Source organism: Dysidea avara, chromosome 1 (assembly GCF_963678975.1).
Source record: "Dysidea avara chromosome 1, odDysAvar1.4, whole genome shotgun sequence".
In the NCBI taxonomy this organism is placed as follows: Eukaryota; Metazoa; Porifera; class Demospongiae; order Dictyoceratida; family Dysideidae; genus Dysidea; species Dysidea avara.
The window spans coordinates 35,264,164-35,278,282 of NC_089272.1; the positions used below are offsets into that span (position 1 = coordinate 35,264,164).

The 14,119-nt window shown below is 36.1% G+C and overlaps 1 protein-coding gene across 1 annotated transcript in view; it reads left to right on the plus strand.

The window, feature by feature from the left end:
- The window catches only part of LOC136263173 (uncharacterized), a 114,735-nt gene that overhangs the window by 50,329 nt on the left and 50,287 nt on the right, over positions 1-14,119 (plus strand). Inside the window, exons 11-14 of the mRNA XM_066057685.1 lie at positions 3,825-4,106; positions 4,484-4,648; positions 4,761-5,072; positions 8,457-8,621. Of these exons, the coding sequence (XP_065913757.1) occupies positions 3,825-4,106; positions 4,484-4,648; positions 4,761-5,072; positions 8,457-8,621 (924 nt within the window). The remainder of the gene's footprint in view (positions 1-3,824; positions 4,107-4,483; positions 4,649-4,760; positions 5,073-8,456; positions 8,622-14,119) is intronic.

A 14,119-nucleotide genomic window follows, 5' to 3' on the forward strand; every position in this document is an offset into this window, starting at 1 on the left:
TATGTCTAACCAATACCGCCAGGCTGTTATGAAGGAAATTTGAGGCTGGTTTTAGGGTGATATTTTTGGGCAAGAAAGCCAAAAACTGCATGATCTCTAAGGCCATTCCAAATAAATTTTCTATTTCCTGTCCACCGCCCACATCTGGTTATTGTCAACTCTAAATAATTAGTGACTGGATTTGCGAAAAAATCTTGTCCTTGAAGTGTGGATCAAGGAGGGTTGCTATGGTTAATGTAGTATTTGCTTCGATATCTGCACAACGCGAAGCCAGCTTATCCAGTTTCATTGTTCAGATACCCTGGTCACTAAAACCATTATCTCAGTTTAAACAAATCATATTATTAATGATACTGATGCTGCTTCTGTTGAAATAGATGTAGTTATTTCCTCAATGCATCTAAATACTTTACAGTATCTATTTTCCAGCAAGTTCCAGTTGATTAGTTGTAATTTGTGACCCAGTCTGCGAAAAGGGGTCTTATAGCCTTTTCAATTGCATGTACTTGGCAACCTGTAACTTGACTTGTGAATGTGGTATCACCCTGAAAGTTAGTTCCCTTATACTCCTAATATAGCACTATGGCTTGGTGTAATATGAAGGTAAAACATGATGAGTTATAATTATAGTCAAACTTGACAATTTGGAAAGGCTATATAAGACCCCTTTTTGCAGACTGGGTCACATTTGTTGAAATCCCATAATTATTCTGTTGCATATGCTGCTAATACTATCTTTTGTTCTAGTGTCATCTGAAGCATGTAAAGTGTACTGCTCCACCTGGTAGAAATGTCCTGCTTCAGTCGATTCTTGTATTGATATTAGCTGATCATTTACAAGTGGTGAATCCTTGAATTGCCCTACTATTTGTGACCGGATCTGTGAAAAGGGGTCTTATAGCCTTTCCAAATTCTCAAGTTTGGCTGATCATAGCTCCTAATGTATTTAACCTATCACCTTCAAATTACACTAAGCAATAGTGCCATATTAGGGGTATTTAGTAACCAAATGTCAGGTGGTACCATTTTCACAAGTGAAGTTATGGGTTGCCAAGTACATGCAATTGGAAAGGCTATCAGACCCCTTTTCGTAGATCCGGTCACATTTGTCGGCAAATAGCTAAAAGATTTATAACAACTCTCTGTGAAAAAATCCCATCATTTATGACTAGTTGTAAAGTGTAAAGTATGGGAAAAACATCCAAAATTCTAGCCTTTACCATATTGCTTGCATTATCTCTTACTATTACATGTAGATGAACTTGGTCTTGGTTAATGTACCAATTGGATAACATAGCATTGTACTCATGACTCATCATCTCTCCACTATGTGAACTTGGTAATGGATAAGCATGTACAGTATTACTGCTTCTTTCTTTTCAAATAGCTCTGTAAGCCAGGGACAGTAAGACTGAGTAAGGAGTCATTACTAACTTCAGTACTCCAGTAAAACTGTATCACTGCATAGTCTTTCTAAACTTCTGCTTCAATAATATTATGCTAGGTAGAACAACATCAGTTATATGCTTTCAACTTGGCACCAAATATTGAGGCTTTATCTCATTCATCAATCAATTGAGTGGTCTGTTTTTACTGGCTGCTTTTCCAAGCACAGTGGCAATCTGTACATGCAGTCTGGAGCCTTAATGGACCTCCGGTCAGCCCAGGGATGGCTGCATGTGGCTGTACAGCTCCATGGTGTTGAATAAAGACCTGTGCTGTAAATTTCCATTCATTTTATCCAGTTTTGAGATTTTAATGGCTTATAACTTGGCCTAATTCATCCCTATGCCTTCCTTTTAAATTTTTTAAACACCCTCTTGCCCTCCTCTGCCCCCCACCACCCACCCCTTTTGGAGCTCACCTGATACAGATTTAAAAGGTGGGAAACTTAACTGTTGGCTACTCAGTAGAGTGGATTCTCTGGAATGTAAGGAATTGGTGTAAAATGTGTGAAAATGTGGTACAAATAGCTTCAACCATTGGCAAGCTACAATGCACTAAATACCGAGGGGTCTGCAACTAAGCAAAAATCCAGTGAATTGTGTACGAGATTTCGAAATCTTGAGATTTCAAGATTTCTAGGGATTTCCAAGATTTTTGTATTAAGTACAGATTTCTTCGATTTCTTCAAATTTCAAGATTGATTGATCAAGTTTTAATGAAAAGTAGCCCCGGAGGGTTCAAGCTGGAGTTTACTCTGGCAGTATGACATCTATTATAAAGCTATATGTTTAGCATTGTTTGTGTAGGTGTGTGCCATCTTCTCTGCCGTTGGTAAGTCCTGTCAATTCGAGTGTCTCGAGTTTAACTAGATCAAGCTAGGTGGCTGTCTAAGTGAATGTATAGCCCACTGGGATTTCAGCCTAGACTCCTTGCTGTATAGCCAAGGGTATTAGATGATGGATTCACTCAGTGACTCAGAATCTTGGTGGGAATACAATAACCGTGACTGCACTACATAGCCAGCCAGTACTCGTATTGCCATCACACCTTCCAGAGTAGCAACCAGTGGCGTAGCTAGTATTGAAGGATTAGTTGGGCACCTACAGCAATCATGATGTGCAAAGCTACACAGCAGCTTTACATGCTAATGCTAGGGGGGTCTGGGGCATGCCCCCCAGGAAAATATTTGGAGTTAGACCATCTAAAGTTGAATTTTAGAGCAGTTTAAGCAGTTTATCATTTACTATCACACTATTATATATGCTTGACTGTTGTAGAGTGATTGCTCTATTAGGGTGACTGCTCTATTAGAGTATTTCGATCTCGCTTGACTAGTTTCTGCAAACTGAGTTGGTAGGGCACTGAAACTGATTGGCTGGGCCTGTGCCCTACCAGTCCCCACCTTAGCTACGCCTCTGGTAGCAACTTTCGAGCTACTTTTCTAACTTATTAGGTACATAGCCCAGGAAACTTCTCCTTCAGAAACAGATGAAAGAATCGTCAATTCGTCATCATAACAACAATGTAGGAGCAGTTCGAGATTGATGCGAGGTAATATGGATAATTTGATTATGTTTTGCCGTCCGTTACATAAGATTACATCATAGATTACTAACGTAACCTAAAATATACGGCAACAAAGATGCTAAGGATTTCAAGATTTCTTGAGATTTCAAATGTGGCATACAAGATTTCAATGGAGTTGTGGACCCCTTGTTAAATACTTAAAACCAACATTTCTCGATACTTTAAATAGGATATAAGATCTGTTTTCCTAGACTAGGTCACAATTTTGAGAACAGCTACTTGTAAAATCCAGATGTCCATGAAGTTAATTTCTAGCTAAATAGGCAGTTACGTGTAATTAACCATATATATATATACGTAATTTGATTTTGCTCACAAGGGTGCGGAAAGACAAACAGATATACAAACATACATACATACAAACACACAGGTTTTTTTAGAAACCAGATGCTTGCCTACAGACGGCTGCAAGGATACCTTGGATATGTAGGTACACTATAAGACTATTGGTTGTCAACCTTAGCTGTTATTCCTCAAACTACAACATGAGGTTTGTTGTTAGATTTCTATTTTCTGGGATTTGAAACAAGTTAGTCCTGACTTTGGCAAAAACCTGGCTTAATAGGATACTGTGAAACACTCATCACTTTGTAAAACTGTTTCTTTGCTGAAATTTTTACATATCTACCTCTTTAGCTCATATACTGTAACTAGTCAGAATAGCTGCTACTCTTGATGAGTTATAAACAGTAATGTCAAATCATCTTTCTCCAAGCTACTGACATGATTATAAAGCTACATTATTTACTTCACAACATTATGTGCATACAATTTGTTTTTTTGTTTTGTAGTTTCTCCAGAAATTTTATTAGACATTGTTGATTCAACTGATGAGGAAAGAGACTTAGCAACTTTCACATGTCAAGCTACTGGTGAACCAGTTCCAAGCATCAGTTGGTACTTTAATGATGTTATGATAAATGTGTCAGATACAAGCAAGTACATGATAATGTCAACATCATTAAACGCAACTACTACTGAGAGCACACTAACAGTGTACAATGTAACATCATCTGATGAGAGAACTTACACTTGTAATGCTACTAACATATTGGGTAGTGACTTTAGTCATGGTAAGTAGCTATATAAGTTTGATTTTACACTGCTTGTAAGCTCCACCTACTGAATGAGAACAGCTACTTTTAAAATCCAGCTACTTCCATCTTGCGCATATGGCAACAACTTTTAATGTGTAAATTGTTCTCAGTATTCCTTTGATGAGTATATCTCCTTTGTTAAGGAGTACATTTCTAGTAATTATGTTTGACTAGATATTTTAAAAGATTATTAATACAGACTATACTTGCACCCACAAAAAACTGTAACAAGATTCTTTCTTAATAAGTTAATGGAAATCTTAGCTATGCATTTTGGTTTTTGTGGAAGAGGTGGCCACTCCATAGATTTCACTGTGTTATGTAATAAGTCAGTTATTCTTCACACAATTCAGGTTGTTTGGCTGGTATGGAATATCAGCTGTGTGGTTGGCACATTAGTTGTGATACTCTAAGAGGTGTCACAAGCTGTAGAAATTCAACCTGTGTTAGTGGGTGTTTCTGTACCAATGAAAGAGTCCTGGATGGTAGATTCTGTATACAGCCTCAGTATTGTCCAAGTAAGTTATAGCTGTCATAATAAAATGCATATGGCATAGTATTACTTCGCTCACTATGTGGTGATAATATAATTAATTACGTACATGTTTGCTTCATGCTATTTTATTTTAGTTCCACCAAGCATCACTGATCCTCTTGAGGATAATTCAACAACAATTCTTGAAAGACAATCCTTAATCTTTACATGTCAAGCATTAGGTTATCCTCCACCAACAATAGTATGGAGTAAGACTAATGGAGCTTTAAGTGATAGTGTGTCAGTGAGTGATAGCGTTAGAGTTCCTGTTGGGTATGGAAATGTGACAACTGTCAGTAGAACATTGACAATAACACATGCTGATGTAGATGACAGGGGAATATATGAGTGTACAGCTATCAACAGTATTTCCAGTGCTTCCAGACTCCTTACACTTTCTGTACATGGTATGTTTCTACAACATTATATGGATGCATATTGTTAATTTTGTGAAAAAATATCTTTCACGTGCATCAATTTTAGCAACTTTAGGTTGAAATTACATGTAACCTGAAATTTGGTTGCCAGTGTTCAGCAACATAATGTAGCCTAAAAGATGAAGAGAATTGTTAGATCAATTGCAAGCCCTATGGCAGTGTGTCATGTGGCCCCAGAGAGCCAGCAAACTAAAACCCTAGTTATATTGACAGGAAGAAAGAAAACCTGTTATTCACACATTTGTACTTACTGTAGCTCGGTTATCTCTTATCTGAATGAAACAAGTGTTACATTGTGAAAATACTTATTGCAGCAGCTTTCCATTTTACTATGGACAAACATTGCACCTATGATTTTACAATACTAGACTTTGCAGTGTCAAGACAATGATTTTCCTCTTCCTTAAGCCCCTGTTGTTGTAATTGTGCTTTTGCTGGTTGTATGAAGTTGTAATTATTTTTCTTAGTTATACAGTAATTTGTTTATTTGTGCATTGCTTTTTCTATTTTTTTTGTGCTTTTTTGTACTGTCATTCCTATCTTAGTTACTCTTACATCAATTTTACAGTGGAATTTCCTACCTAATAAGACAGTTTACATGCCAAATTTAAAGGAGATTACTCCAGTCAATCATAATCAAAAAATATAGTATGAGTGATAGGCTTGAGTCAATTATGCTTTGAAAATTGCCTATTATGCTTTTGAGTAGTGCTCAAAAATCCAGCCTATTATGCTCAAAATTATGCTCTCAAAATCAAGATTATGCTTGAGAGCTGACTGTTTTATTAGAGTATATCTGCATTTCCTGACTGCTGTATTAGAGTAAGTGACTGCTCTATTAGAGTATATTGATCTTATTTCCATAACATGTGAATAATCAGTCAAGAAATAGTAAAAATAATAACACTGCAAGGTTTTTGATATGAAATGCAGTAATAATGCGCAGTGTGTTCATGTTGTGCTGTATTTTTGGTGTGCGCATTGCATGTTTTAACTAAAAGTCTTGAAAATTGTCCAATTATGCTGGCATAATGCTTGATGCTTTTGCTAGCCTATTATGCTCGAAATTATGCCGGAATAATTGGTGCAAGCCTAATGAGTGACTGAAGTTTGCTTTTTTGAAAATTTTTTTTTTCTTTTTCGTGTTTCTTCTTTTTTGTACGCTGTGCAACAATCTCTATAAAATGTAACTGCACAATTCAATTGAGCTGAAATTTGGCACAATTAAAGTAGTTCTAAATGTGAATACTGGTACCAATTTTGTGCAAATTCAATGAGCATTTACAGATATATGACCAATAAAAGAATATTGCACCTCACAGGGTAAACGACTCCAAGGAATCAGTTGAAAATTGCTTTGAGGATAGATTAATTAACCATTGTAGGACTGCCTTTTGGTGGTTTGAAAGAAATTAAGATAAAGATATAACATGAAACCAAATGTGAGTAACTATTGTGCAATCAAGTTAAAACTGAAGCGTTACTGACATCATTGAATTAGTTTTCACATCTATCAGGTGAACCACTTAGAGATTAATCATCATAAGCCGTTTCAGTGGTATGAAGAATTGGATTAATACCTACTGAGTTATCATGCAAAACCAATTACATGTAGCAAGTGCTCGATCGAGATACTCTAATGGTACAGTCATCCTATTAGAGCATTCAGTTACCTCAATGTATTACTGTATTATAAGCATTCAGCTACATAATTATAAGGTCACCCTGTAGACACAGGTTTTCGATAAGTGGGTCACATATCAATAAATGTACTGCTGCTGCGGAGTTGCACTTCTGATGTACAAAGATTGTTGCTCTAACAAAGTAGTCGAACACTCTATATCAATCTAGCTAAAGTTTAAAACCATTTAATGAGAAAAGCCTAACAGGCTATGAAGTAACTAATAGTCTGATGCAAATTTCTAAACTACATGCACATAAACAAATTGCTTTCTAATGGTTTACATTGGAACAATACAAACTTCACTTGTATAATCACAAGTATGCAAGTCTCATATTAACAATGGGTGTAGTATCTCCCTCATATGTACATATTTGTGTACTATCTTTACTTTCAAAGTAATTGATGATCTCAGAATCTATATCTAGTTTGTGTACTGATCCATTATGGATATGTAAATTGAATAAAGGATACTGTACACCAACATTATCACCTGTCACCATTACAAGATCTAATCATGAACAAAAATTCCTACACTATCATACATCAATAGACAACTATAAGTACTCATTTTTTTTCCAAAAACAATACCAAAATGGAATGGACTACCACAAGACATCATCAACCAACAAACTATTGACAGCTTCAAACAATTATTATACAATCACTTTTAATTTTGATGTACATTAGCACTTATTCCCCAGGCGGGCTCTGCTAATTAAACAATATAATAACAATATTGCATTCTACATAGAAAACATACTTTATGTTAAACAGTCAATCCTGTAGGTATCAACTTTTATGTCTGTCTTTGTATAAATGTCCACAACTTGATTGCCATTATACACCACCATATACAGTAAAATCCTTTGCTACAACCACATTGCTCATTGTAAATTCCCAAGTGAATCCAAAACGCTGCTTACGTATATCTTCTTGTACACCATTTCTTTTTACTAGTGTAAAGCAATAACTTTAGTACAGTATGCAGTTATTGTGTATTAAACAAGCTTTTGCACACTTAGATTGACCCATAAAATAATTAGGCAACTTCAATACAGCACTTAGGTTGCTGTGCATCAGTAACCAGCTATGTATATCATGTAATATATTATGCAAACCTCCCTATGGCCAAATGTATACACTGTAGTATCCATGTAATTTCACAGCAATCGAGATACAAATTTTCATTTTACACTGGCTTTTGTCCAGTGTGCAAAAAGATGAACAAATACTTATGCCCTGGGAAAAATTATGAAAAACAATGAAGAAATTAATCCAAATTTTACAGTTTGTCTATTACCAACACATAAGAGGTATGTGGGGTACTGAAGGTAGCAGAAACTATATTGCAAAAATGGAAGAAGGGATCATGGAGCTATGAAAAACTTGTTTACTTCCTGTCAGTGTGACGTGCCAGCTTTCTTGACCACACGAGACACTACTGTGTGTGTGCCTTGGTGTTGATTTTTAACAACTGTACTGTTTTTATGCCTGTATTGTAAGCACACAACCATTAAGTAAATATTTTGTGATTATGTTGAAATCTTTCATCTACATTGTTTCAGTTACGTATGAAGTGTGTACATGGGGTGTATGTATTATGTATAATTATACTAATGTTTATCATACAATAGGTAGTATGTTGATTATTCAACTATTTACACATGTAGGTGTGATCTGCAATAACATCACTGCACCTGAAGGCTCAGTAATATCAAACTGCACATCTGGTGTATTGGGATTTGGCCATGAAGGAGATGAATGCATTATAAAACATTACGACTTTAGTGAATTGTGGAGCTGTCAACAGGACAGAAGTTGGACGATTATCACAAGTAGGCATATACTGTACACAGTGTACAATGAAACCTCAGTGATGGGGCCACCTATGTTACGTAAATATGTATGTGACCAGCTGCTGGCTTGAATGGGTGCATCTTAGCCATGTTTGGACCTACTGTAATAAAAGTGGCTGTTAAAGTGGTGGTCTCTAAGGGTTTCTCTGTACATAATACGTGCATTCTATTCTGTAATTCATGTCTCTATATGTACAAATGTAAGTGCACATTAATTTTGTTGCTGCTAGTGCTAGTTAAGCTCCTCTGCTACAATAAGTACTGTATAGTACATTATTAAAATGCATCAAATTTCCCATGCAATTTGTAATAGCAGCGCAAATTAAACAGGTTGCTAAAGCAGTAACTTGCTGTAAACAGAACAGGTTTGTATAAACTTATCACAATACTGCTGTTTTTTCATAATTTTGCCGTTTTCAAATGCGCATGTGCGGATTTTAAAACAGCCATGCGAGCTGTTTGAACACTGTGATGTAAATCTGGTCAGCCTTTCAATAATGTACAGTTCTGTTATGCAACGAAAATTGTCAACCTGGATGGCTTGAACTTATGTGACGACTAAAAGTATATGCATGCCAATATTCATAGGCAGATCTAGGAGACACTGCTGGGGGGGGGCTGAGGGGGACAAGAAGTTATAGGATAAAATATTTATTCCACTAAGAGGAGAAGAATGGAACTCTAGCACACAAGTTAATTTGTTAGTATATCTGCATGAATGAAGGGCATACTCTTTCTAAAACTCTTATTGGATATCTTCTGAGAAAATTTAAAAAAAATAGATCTACTAAGTTTGAATTTGGGAACATTTTTGATAGCTATTTCAGTAGCTAACAAAATAGATGCTTTACTACATTAAATTGGTTAGATAAACCTGTATAAAGTGTACTAAACAAAATATAAGGTTGTATTGTTATAATTTACTAAAATTGTCAGTTAATGACACATGTGACTGGATTTTGGAAAAACGATCCAAATCCCACATTAGGAGTTTCTAGATAATGGTTTTAAAGAATTCAAGTCAGCATAACTTGCCAAGGATAGCAAGCATGTGTATGAAATTTACACAAAAGATGCATGAATCTATTACTTTTCAGGCCACTTCCAGTACTTGTAGCTGCTCGTAGAGTTTGCCAACAAATTAGATAGAAAATCTGAGCAGTTGGACAAGCGAAGTAGTATCACGAGTGCTCACAAAGGGGTGGAGGGTTGGGGGTGGCAGGGTTGGCAAGGGTTAGACCTCAAAATGGAGGCAGACCACGAGTGGAGTCCAGACAAGAGATTACAGGGCTGTGCTGGCTCCTTAGTGGATGATATGTAGCAAAATCAACACAAAAAAAGACCGGCCAACATTATGAGGCTGTCCACTAGTAAACCAGTGATTCTTGCCAAGCCAGTTCCTTCACAAGACCGGAAACTACCATTTGAGCTCTACACACCACCCAGAAAAGACGTCTGTTGAAACCAGCCTCGAGTAGTTTGAGGGTCAAAACTATTAGTACGATAGTGTAGCTATCCACTGGAGGTGTTAGTTTGATTTTGCCTGATGTGCGATTTGGATCGGTTTTGTAAAATCTGGTCACATATGATTGTGACTGTTCTATTAGAGTATTACTGCTCTATTAGAGTATTTCGATCTTTAGCACAAAAATTCAACCTTTTTTTGTCTCATTTTCATAACTGTAAAGCGTATTAAATTTTATACATTGTCTTCTATTAGCTTGTTGGCTTTCTGTACTTCTGAATACAGTGTGAATGCATGATTCCTATTCCTGGTGCCAATATAGTCCTGTAAGTCCAAGGAGGGAAAGAGAAACCCCCCTCAGATCCGCCTATGTATGTATTAAAAATGGCAAGATTACAAACAAGTTGATGTTGTGCTACTTCTAAAAACCAGGTGCCATACAGCTAGCCAACTCATCTGAACTATGTATTGCTATGTTATTATTTTAGCTAATTGGTTTTTGGTTTTGCAATGATACATCAATTAAGTTATTGTAATTTTGGATTTTGTAATTCATGAAAATTCCCATAATTCTTTAAATTTCCATAATTCTTTGATTAAGTTGCTATGCACTGCTAAGGAAATGCTTGTTAAACAAACCATGTTTAACAATAAGTTACACACAGAGTATCTTCTAAACTGTTTTATAGTTTCACTATTGTGTTTTTCCCACAAATTCTCTTGACAAAGCCTCAAAGCTGCTCTTCATTTTTGTTCACGTACGTACATAGGGGATACACCCCCTTTCAACTCGAAGGTATTGGCTATTCCTGGTAGTCTACAAGGCCTGCATTGTAGTTTTTTAGTTGTTAAACACCTGTAGAATACGGGGTAACACGTTACTTATGTAACGCATTATGTAATAATACTTTTGTGGTAACCAAGTAATATAACAAAATATGCTATAAAAAAGTAATATAACTCACTTACAAATGTAACACGTTACCTAGTTACTGTAACAAGTCTAATAATTTTTATTACTACAAGTAACGAAGTTACTAATCTCATTAGTAATCCTCTGAGTAATGCCTAGCCACAACGAAGTAACAAAGCCGCCTCGAATTAATGAATGAAGTTTATTCACTATCTTCTTACAATTATAACCAAGATTTACACATTGTTCAACAACACAATCATGTGAAGTGATAAGGTGGTAGTTGCACACGTGACAGCTTAAGGCTGTGGACACAAAGTAATATAATATGTATCTAAATAGTTCAGTTGCAAGTAATATGTAACGAGTTACTTTTAAAAAGTAATTGCCCCAACACTGAGAATACGAAAGGAAGGCAATTCACAAAGTCTGAGGAGAGTCACCGCACCCGTATTTCAGGCCACCAAAAAGAAACCACCTCAGAGCAAAGTTCACCTGTTCGGAAGTCGGAAGTTTAATACAGACTTCATTTCACTTTTAATTTTTACGTGCAAGCTGCTTTCAGCATTAACAATTTTGCTCACATGGGTGCATATGGACAAACATAGGTAGATAGGTACGTACGTACATACACACACACACACACACACACACACACACACACACACACACACACACACACACATACACTTTTACGAAAACAATTTCAGTAAACCAGGCGCGTGCCCACCGCCGGTTGTGGGTGTGTACCTGGTTTTAAAAACCGCTGTAATGAGTTCAAGTAACAAGATTCTGAGGTGATCAAGCACATGTTATGTATACTTTAACTGCACAAGATATCAGCTTTTAAGTGGGGTTACCTTTATATAAAAAATATTGTTTTAACCATGTAAATAATGTTGTCACTAAGTAAACAACATAATTTAAACTTTCATGGCAGTCTCAAATTATTTTTGAGCAAATATTACAATAATTCAATTATGTCACAAAATTCTGTTTAATGCCCACTACGTGTTCACCTGAATTTTCAAATGGCACTTGTCTCCTTTTGCCGCTGGCCCCTTCATTTATTCTGATGTGACCCCAATCTTGGTGGTAGAATTACTATAAGTACTTTCTACTCCTAATCTCTTGTTTTGTTTTGACAATAACATTATGTGACTGAGTCTGGGAAAACCGGTCTTTTTAGTCCATGACAGCAGGCTTGATTTTTCATAATGAACACACTATCTAATTTCACTGTCAAAGTCAGTCAAGCTTGAGTGGTCTGCTTTTGCTGGTTGGTTTTCCCAAGGGGCAAGCCATATGAACAGTCTGGGACCTTGATGGAGATCTCACCAACCTGGGGGTGACTGTGTTCTTTTCATTTTAGCTGGTTTTGATACCTGAAAATGGCCCATAATTTGGCTTAATTCATCCCTATACGTTCCTCTTTTGTTTTGCAAACAATTTCTTGTCCTCCTTTACACCCCCACCCACCACCCCTATTGGAACTTGCCTGATATAGTCATCCTGGAGTTTAAAACTATCTACAATGGTGGGAAAGTTAGCTGTTGCCTACTTGTACAGTGAATGCTTTGGAAGGTAAGGATCTAAAGTAGCATAAAGCATGAGAAAATTAGCACACGTAGCTTCAACTATTAAAACCAGCATTTATAGATATTTTTGATAGGTAATAAGACCAGTTTTCCCAGAGACAATCATCAGTTGCAATGGTTACTTTTAGTACATCATTGATACTTACATTAATCGAAGCATAAATTAATAAGCTTAATGTATATTTTTTGCTATGAATTGACCAGCTTTACCTCATAAGGCAGTAAATTTCCAGTGCTATTTGGAAGATTCATGCAGGCTATAGCATGGCAAGAGATGTTCCTGTATTATAAAAGGAATGTACATATATACCATCCTATCATTCTAACAGATTCAATTATTTTAAAGTGAGTCCGCTAACCACCAGCGTAAATTACCAATAATTCTTTATAGTTTATTATCTGTTGAGTGCTTACCACTCCCTCATTGGATATTCATACTGTACATGCTATTAAGTGACTGAGTTTGACAGAACCTAGCTTCAACACACAAGCTTTATTAGTAGATATGACAGTTATTGTGTAGTAACTTCATGGTGCCTAAAGCTGTGTGAACAACTATTGCACCAATTATTCATCTATTTATTAGCTATCACTGTGTGGGTGTGCAAGTTTCTGATGCCCAAAATGTGCCCAGCTTTTTTTGTGCTGGTAATAATACATGTATCACAGTTGGCAGTAATAGGGGTATTGAGAGCTTAATATATGTAGGGGTATTAAATGGAGCAAGAAGACAAGTGGAATCCAGAGGTCCAATTTGGCAAGTTATAATAACCGAAACCGGAATCAGGAATGGAACAGAATAGAATGACTTGACCAAACTTTAGTGCGTGATTTAGCTTATCAGTCATGATGCAGCTGTGTATGTTTAATTGAGCTATACTACCCCAAGACTGCTGTTTGTTATGAAGATAAAACTACTCTAATAGAGCAATCAGATAGTATTATTATTTTATTATTTAAATGTACAGACCACAGAATTAAGTATAGCTATGGTACGTACACGTAAATGTTTGAATCAGATGAATTTCTAAAAGTGTTTTGAAGTAAGCAGTCACTAACTGCTGCACAGTATTTTTGGATTCTCCTCCAATCAGTGTTTACTGACACATTAAAACTAGCTAGTTATGTCAAAGAATACTTGAGCTGGGTATTCTGCCTTTAGCATAGTAATGAACTAGCTAGTTTTAATTAGGAGCCATATTTACTATGCCAAGGAGTGTTACAATTTGCAATAAATAACTTGGTAGGCACAATATGTCCAATAGCTAATTACTGTTCTTACAAGTGAGTCAGAGCCAATAACTTGTAGAAGGACTTGTCATTCCATTCGCTTATTGCTCTAGGGAAGTAGCTAACTGCTCATGCAGGCATCCATATGAAGTTGTATATACCTAGGATTGATTATAATGATGATGTGACTGTAATAGTGGAATCATTCTTATCCATCAATAAGCTCTTTTTTGAATTTTTTTTCTTGAAGTCCATGTAGTAGCTAATATGA